Raw genomic sequence first — 7,796 nt, 5'->3', positions numbered from 1 at the left:
AATTCAAATTATTTATAAATTTTAAAAATTAAAAGGGGTGAAATTGAATCAAAAGTTTTAATTATTATTTATTTAATTAATTATATAATGATATATATATATATATACATAAAATTTTGGAAAAATTTGAGGGGGGCGACGGCCCCCACCGCCCACCCTCTAGCTCTGTTTCTGTGTGTGACGAGGATTTGTGCCGATTTTCCGACCTAACAGCTTAGCACCTGCCATCTGACCGATTTGAGAATAATGGCAAGGGAGCTCTACCGAACTGCCGACCTAACACCATAGCCTGACTTGCCGACCTGACATTTTAGCCGACCGGTGATTGATGGCAAGGGAGCTCTGCCGACCTGCCGACCTGACATCATAGCCGATCTGCCGACCTGACATTTTAGCCAACCGGTGATTGATGTCAAGGGAGCTTTGCCGACTTGCTGACCTGACATCTTGGCCGACCTGGTCATTTCGATAAGGGTCATCGATGGGATGAGCTGATATCCTCCCTGGATATCAATATATATATATATATATATATATATATATATATATATATATATATATATATTTGATATAACAAACACTCACTCTGAATAAGTATGTGACCATCGGCTGAGATGGTGTTCACTTATTGGATGTGTAGGGACGTTTTTTCATTAATGCTCAAATAAATGCACACAAATCAATGATTTTTTTTTATGAAAAATGCTAAATGTACACATTGATTTACACATTGGGTTACACACTACACATGAAATTACAAAATTATCCCTCCACTTGATTTGAAAAAAATCTTTCCAAAATACATTAAAGATATTTATGTAATTTCAAGTACAACGTGTAACCCAACGTGTAATCCTCCGTGTACACGTAGCATCATCCTTTTTTTATTCCTTCTCACTTCATCGTCGACCACTAAAACACGGTGGTGGGTTTTAGTTGTTTTTATTTTTGATTTTTTGCACCATTAAAACCCACCACCAGATTTTAGTGGTGGGGCATGAAGTAAGGGAGAATTGTTGGGCAGCTGAAAATTTATATATATATATATATATAGTTTTGATATGGTGAGCACATATCATGTGCACTTATGTGTGCACCTGCTGATGTGGCGTTCACCTATTGGATGTAGAGGATGCCACGTCAGCAGTGCACACAAAAGTGCACATCATGAGTGCCCATAATATCAAATCTATCTATATATATATATATATATAAACATATATATATATATAAACATATATATATATAAACTCATTGAACAATTAATCCATACATATAAATATGGTGATGATATCCATGTCACTCCCCCATCCCTTGTCCCTTGCCTGCCTCCACTCAACGAGAAGAGGGGACGACGGACCACAACCATTTTACATGGCCAGATGTCCGGAAAATCGACCCGATTCATCAAGTTCAAACGCTAATCATGATTCATGCGTGTTTTCTAAGGTGGAGTTTGTGATGACTTCCAAAAAGCTCTTATGAGTTGTTTTTCCATAAAATTTCAAAAATTATGAACGAAAGGTTTATAAACACTTTTTGGAAGCAATTTCAAACACAACCTAAAAGAGAAGTGGCCCCGTCGTAGCTTGGATATATTGAGGTACTGTGGAAATTGGATGCAAAGTTTTTTATCGAAAAAATGGCCAAATTTGGTCCGTATATGCTCAACTAAAATTGGCGTTCTAGAACTTGGAATCATTCCATTTTAGCGCACATGCCTCACCACCAATTGGTACATTCTTAGATTCATGCATCGTTTTCGTGGCTCCATGTGTTACATTTTGTAGCCTTTGAAATTGTGTAAACGACATGACATCAAAACGATGTGTACGTTTTAATATCTCACCAAAAATTTGAAGCATCCGCTAAGTTAACTTTGCATATTAATAATATTAATATTGTTCATCATATTTTTCAATATATATATATATATATATATATATAATTGATTAATTAATAGAACCCTGAACATGCAAATTGTGATTTTCTTAAAACAGATTTATCGTCTCACACGGGTGTTTTAAGAATTAAATTACATTTATGTTTGGGATATTTAGTTATTCATATTCGCTCGAACTTTAAAAAAAGAAAAAATTTACCCTCCCCCAACCAAGTGTTTTAAAATTATTTTTTTATGATCTCCTATGTATATTGAAATACACGAGTCATTTTTCGAAACGAAAATTAGAGCAAGTCTAAAAAAACTAAATGTCCTTAATTTGTGTATAATTTCCAAGTTATCTAGTAAATTCTTTTATAGCCATTAGCCACACATACTATAATTATTTTTTGTACAAGATTAAATTGTATTTAGTGATAGTAATATTAACCGCGAGACTAGAAAATCTAAATTCTCGATTCTACATTGGATATGAGAGCACATTTAATCATGCACGAGCTGCAAAACACTAGCTTTTTTTAATACATACATACATATATATATAGATATATACAATCACTACTATATATATAGTTCGCATATGAAAAAATGAACTAGATCTTGGGCTGAGTCCAGATCCGACACATTTTAACTCGATTCCTTGAAACGGTGTTAAATGAAGCTAAAGTATGATTCTTGTGACCCACATCAAAAAACATACAGATTCTTCGTGCCTAATTACCGGTAACCCTCATTGTTTGTTCAGATTACGTGACAATCGATTACTAATAACTCATATGACATCAATAACACAAAATTAAAACGAGGTACCAAGTTTATTTAACAACTAAAAAATGTGTGTATATATATATATATAACACAAACTTTTATTTTTTTAAGGGAAAATATATATACTGCATTAGGATATTCTGCTAAAAAAAATATAATGATAATAACAAAAGAAATAAAAGGAGGGAAACTTTAACATCAGATACTTGTTCGGCTGGAGCCGGAATCATCAACGGCGCCACCAGAGCCGGAAAGCAAGGCGGCTAACGCGGTCATGGCTCGCACTTGCATTTCAAGCGCGGCTATGTAGTCGGTCACCTCTTCCAGAACCACCGGCAAGGGCTGTTTCCGGCAGCCAGGAACCAAGCCGCCCAGAACCCGCGCCTTGCGCTGAACCGTCTGCATGCTCTTCCATTTCAACCGCGTCACGCTCACCTTCGATCTCCTCGGCGGCCGGCCGTTCCGCTTCTGCTTGGTGATGTTCTTCTTCTTCTTCAGAAACCTCAGCCTGAGCCGGTTCGTGAGCATGGCTCTGCTCCACCTGGACCGCCCCCGGGCCGTGGCGGCCAGGACTCGATCGGCCGCTTCCCGGACCGCCCGGTTCCGCTTCGGAGCCGACGAGCCGCTGCTCTGGACTTGGCGGATGGCTTGGAACAGTTTCGAGGAATAAACCTGCTGCTGAGCATCGGATCTCCATTGAACCGAGGAAGTACTTTGAGGCAAATTACAACAGTGATCATTTACGCTTTGGCTTGGAATTTTCTTCTTCCTCTTCCTTCGGGTCGATGATCTGTCGGAGCTCACCGCCGGACTCGACACCATTGATGACGTCATCCTGCACACCTCAAATTAATGCAAGAAAGCTGACATGCAAGAATATTTCAGTGAAAACCAAAACTCCAAACTAAATCATATCGTCCAAATTAAACCCATCTGTTGCACATAAATTCATCAAAAAATTTGAAGAACAGACGTAAAAAGAAGCAAACAAATCAAAACAGACAAAACAAAAATCTAGAACAGAGAAACGAACCATTATATTTATACGGTACCTGAAGGAATCTGCGTGAAACTGGAGCTCGTTGAAAGAAACTGGAGAAACAAGTGGATATACATCAATGTGCGAACATTCTTGGTGAGGAAGAAGAGATTGCTTTAATGGGAAACACAATGAAGTTGGCTTGAGGAGGCATGCGACCCCCTTTATATTTATAAAACTAATGGGCTATTTACTTTAAAGTGAACAGTGTCTTGTTTCGGTTTGGGCCATGTGGATATACTGGCCCACACTCCCCCAAAAGGGCCCATTTTCATGTGCGTTTTCCATCTCTGTTGTCACTCCGTTCTACTGTTTAAGCTTTTTCAAGTTTTATTTATTCATTAATTTGACCAACTCTTATTTTTCTACTTCCCTTTTACAACTGTGAAGATTAGAGCATAGCTAGCCTATAAATTAGGTGTGATTGATTTAGAAAAGCCTTTTTTTTTTGTATGGCCAAATAAAGTTTGAAAATTAAACCCTCATGTTTACTATTATAATTCATATGAAGATGAGGGGTATATCCGGGCAGAAAACTTTTAAAATCATATCGTTCTATCTGTAAAATGTTTAATATTATAAGTAAATTAAAAAATAATACAGATATTATAATTTTTGTCAACTGATTTTAAAATCCTGATCACAACGTTTCGTGACTTGCTGTAAGATTCGAGTGAATCGTCGTTGGATCAAGTGACAAAAAAAATGAGAAACAATAGTGGCATGACTAAATTGTTGATTACAATGAAAACAACCCAAAAGTTGGTCTAATAATAACAATAGTTTTTATCATTTATTTTTGGTGGGACATTGGCAATTAAACATGCATATGCGACCCAAAGTGTTTTGTTTCATATATACCATAGCTTTTCAAAAAGCAGGACAGGCTGTTAACCCAATAAGCACAATCCCATTTACATTGCTGCTGCATCCGCCCCTTTTTCTGGGATTTGATAGGACTAGCAGCAGCACACATGCAGTAACAATTTGCTGCCAAGTTTGAGGCCATAAAGAAAAATATAAACTGTTGCTAATAAATCAACACAACTTGATTTACCATGGTATAAGACAAAAACAAAGTATATAGTTAACATGGTGGGTGTTTCACTATTCGATAATAAGTAACCATTAGATCAGGTGGACAATACCTTTTTGTGGAGGAGTCCACCATTAAATAAGCTCATCCAAGACCTAAAACTACACCGGAAACAAAACCACACTCCCGGTGTCATTCAGGGGTTCCCGGGAGTGTTCTTTTGCCTCTTGAATTGCAGGCTGATTAATGTGGATTCGTTTTTGGGACTACGACCTGTGCCAGAATCAACATCTGAAAATTTTGAAGTTCTAAGATTTTTAATTCTAAAAGGGATGCTGCTTATATTGGTGTCTGCTCTAAATACACTAGTACTGGAACTAAGTGGCATTATTTTTCAACACGCGCTGATATATTTAGTATAATTGGCAAATGATGGCAAAACAGGCAGTGCATGTGGCTGCATCTCTGGCACTATAATCCTCTGCCTTGATTGGAGTTTTTCTCATCTTTTAAGATTTTGCAAATCCAAGGCCTCCCTATTTCTAGCAAATTTGTCCCATCAACTTTCATGAGACATATGTCGACACATCTTCAATTGCAAAACTGTTTGGTTTCTTTTAACCCAGGTGTCTGGTAATAATTTTGAGCAAGGAATCCAGAAATAATAATACATAAAGTTACTTAACATCCTTCACATGTAAGGTAGTAATTGGGGAACTTTAAGTAATTACTGAAACATTAAGAAGACTATTTACCCTTCTAATAGCACACACCGATAAACAGTTGGGGGGGAAACTCAAAACCTTCCCGGGGATAATTGCGGAGGATGCAAGGAACAAAGTTTTCGCTAATGGAAGGTTTTGATTATGGGAAATTAAATTGGAGATGATATTTTAATTTGAGAGGATAAAAAAGGCGTGAACAGCATTTAAGATGGAACACCACAATTGGCTACAATTGCATGAACCATCAAAATGCATCCGACCACACAAATGAAGTATATACTTTTATTTTGACAATGAAGCTATCTTCAGACTGGACAGGCTGTAATGTTTGGAGTTTTTGTGACTTGTTGCTCCAAATTCGTGAATATGTGTCACCTTGAGATCACATTCATAGGGGCTGAAACAAGAAACTAACAAGAAAGCCTCTCCTAGCTCACAATTCTGATGCAATTGGAGTGCGTTTATAAGGCATACTCATTAAGGAAGTTGGAGTCCCAATCAATATTCGGTACACGTAAATTGTGGTCATGTGATCATTAAATCAATTAAATTTCCATGTCACTCCAAAGGTAAACTCAAAGTGCACTTAAGAAGTCCAAAAAACAATCCTTCCATGCATACAAGTGCTCTAAGGCAGAAGGCTCATAGTTAATAACTCAACATGAAAGTGCGTATGATTTCTCTGGACACGAAAATCAGTATACGAAAGCCGAGTTGTCTTGTTATGATGAGGTTTATGAGCATTTGGCTAATGGAGAAACATAACAAATGGCAGTAAGAGCCATTACCTCTGTTACAATCTCGATATAGCATCAAGTTGGTGTTGATCCGGCGGAAAAGCCACTCTCTTCAAACCTGAGGAAAGAAAACACTAACATCGCGAGGACCCCAAGCATAAAACTCAGCATGACCAAATTGACTCTGCTAGTTAAAAGCTGATCGACCAAGCCCCTCTCTTTGTACAGACCACCATGAAACTCTTCAATGATGGTTTCCAGTAGGACGTCCAGAAGCTTCCTCGATTCGTACTTGACTTCCGATTTCAAGACCTGAATTCTAGCAGCTGACAAATGTTTTATCACAATCTCTGCCTCAATAGGTGACATTTTCTTGATCGAATCCAACTCAGCATTTTCACATTTGGGGAATGAAGCAACGGAAGCCGCGTGCTCATCATTAGTGATAATAGATTTTGGCGATGATGATGGAGCTTGATCTGAGTGAACAATTGTTTCAGGCGTAGATGTCACCGCAAAATCCACTGTATCATCTACATAATTCTGAAAAATAAATATGCTATCAGCACTCTAAAACCAGTTTAAAAAATGCCTAAAGCCTAATTAACGACCCAGACAGGAAGCAGGGGCACACTCCAACAAAGGAACGCAAAACGCTAGAAACACTGACCTCGAAATTGAAGTTGCAGTAGTGCACACTCAATTATATTATGTTGATTTCGAAACTACTCTGTATTCAAAATTTCATCCATGCAATTAACATTTTCTTATTTCAGTATCGCATCATTCCTGTTACTGTATTTGTAGCGGAACACCTAATCTAGATCGAGAAACGTAATAGGAACCACGAGTAACAAACCGAAATCAATCACTAGGTAAAGAACTCGAGTAAAAAACCAAAACGAAATTCAAATTCAAACATTACCTCAGAAGATTGGCTGACAAGAGTATCCACAGAAACCGCAGAGATTGGAGAACTGAACTCCGTCACAAAATCTGAAACCTTCTCTTCAGAAATTGCCGCAAACGCAGGATTCAAACTCTTCTCCGCCACGTGAAAAATCGAAATTAGAAGCATAAATGCTTGTGAAATTCGCATCCAACCAACTGTACAGCCGGATGCTTGATACAAATTACACATAATGAATCCGAATGCGAGCTAGATTTTACCTTCCGGTGCTTCTTACTGAGATCGGGAGTAGTTTTGGATCGCCGATTTGCAGTAATCTGATCTTTCTGTGGCGTTTGAAATTGAGCCTCTTTCATTCCGAATGCGTACCAGAGGGCGCGGAAATTTGGATCGCTTGATTTAAGACTTAAGGGTCGAATGACATATTTAAGTGGACTCACAATTTATTTATTTATAGATAAATGCTGCTATAAGCCTATAAGAGCTAAAAATATATACAGTCCCGTTTCAATAACATAGACTTCATATTTTTTTCCCATTTTCTCCTACTATAGTTTTTACGGTTAATAACGTTTTTTTTTAAAAAAAAATAAATTTTTGGGTGCTTGCAATGCTAGCTACACAAAACTGCGGCTCTTAAAGAAAGAGTTGAGTTGGAGTCCAATTTCATACGACAAT

At 37.6% G+C, this 7,796-nt stretch overlaps 1 protein-coding gene across 3 annotated transcripts; it reads right to left on the bottom strand.

Annotated features, from left to right (window-relative positions):
• Positions 1-2,737: 2,737 nt before the first annotated feature.
• LOC140875721 (transcription factor bHLH148) lies at positions 2,738-7,514 on the bottom strand. Of its 3 annotated transcripts, XM_073279491.1 has the most exons (5): positions 7,379-7,514; positions 7,134-7,250; positions 6,260-6,751; positions 3,724-3,763; positions 2,738-3,506 (listed from the first exon to the last, which is right to left on the bottom strand). In XM_073279491.1, exons 3-5 carry the CDS (start codon positions 6,282-6,284, stop codon positions 2,870-2,872), a joined length of 702 nt encoding a protein of 233 aa, XP_073135592.1. In that variant the 5' UTR covers positions 6,285-6,751; positions 7,134-7,250; positions 7,379-7,514; the 3' UTR covers positions 2,738-2,869. The 3 variants fall into 3 exon arrangements, with proteins under 3 accessions (XP_073135592.1, XP_073135594.1, XP_073135593.1); XM_073279492.1 differs by lacking the exons at positions 6,260-6,751; positions 7,134-7,250; positions 7,379-7,514 and adding an exon at positions 4,859-4,945 and having other exon boundaries at positions 2,741-3,506; XM_073279493.1 differs by lacking the exons at positions 6,260-6,751; positions 7,134-7,250; positions 7,379-7,514 and having other exon boundaries at positions 2,739-3,534; positions 3,724-3,828.
• Between the last annotated feature and the right edge of the window lie 282 nt (positions 7,515-7,796).

Source organism: Henckelia pumila, chromosome 1 (assembly GCF_033568475.1).
Source record: "Henckelia pumila isolate YLH828 chromosome 1, ASM3356847v2, whole genome shotgun sequence".
Lineage (NCBI taxonomy): Eukaryota > Viridiplantae > Streptophyta > Magnoliopsida > Lamiales > Gesneriaceae > Henckelia > Henckelia pumila.
Note: the sequence above shows the minus strand (reverse complement) of the source record. Positions and strands in the feature narration are given on the sequence as shown.

Excerpts from the sequence above, each read along its gene's own strand:
- LOC140875721 (XM_073279491.1), bottom strand. The coding sequence starts at position 6,284 with ATGCTATATCGAGATTGTAACAGAG. Across the intron at positions 3,764-6,259 it reads ATATCGAGATTGTAACAGAG|TTTCTTTCAACGAGCTCCAG; the intron begins GTAATGGCTCTT and ends TTGTTTCTCCAG. Across the intron at positions 3,507-3,723 it reads TTTCACGCAGATTCCTTCAG|GATGACGTCATCAATGGTGT; the intron begins GTACCGTATAAA and ends TGAGGTGTGCAG.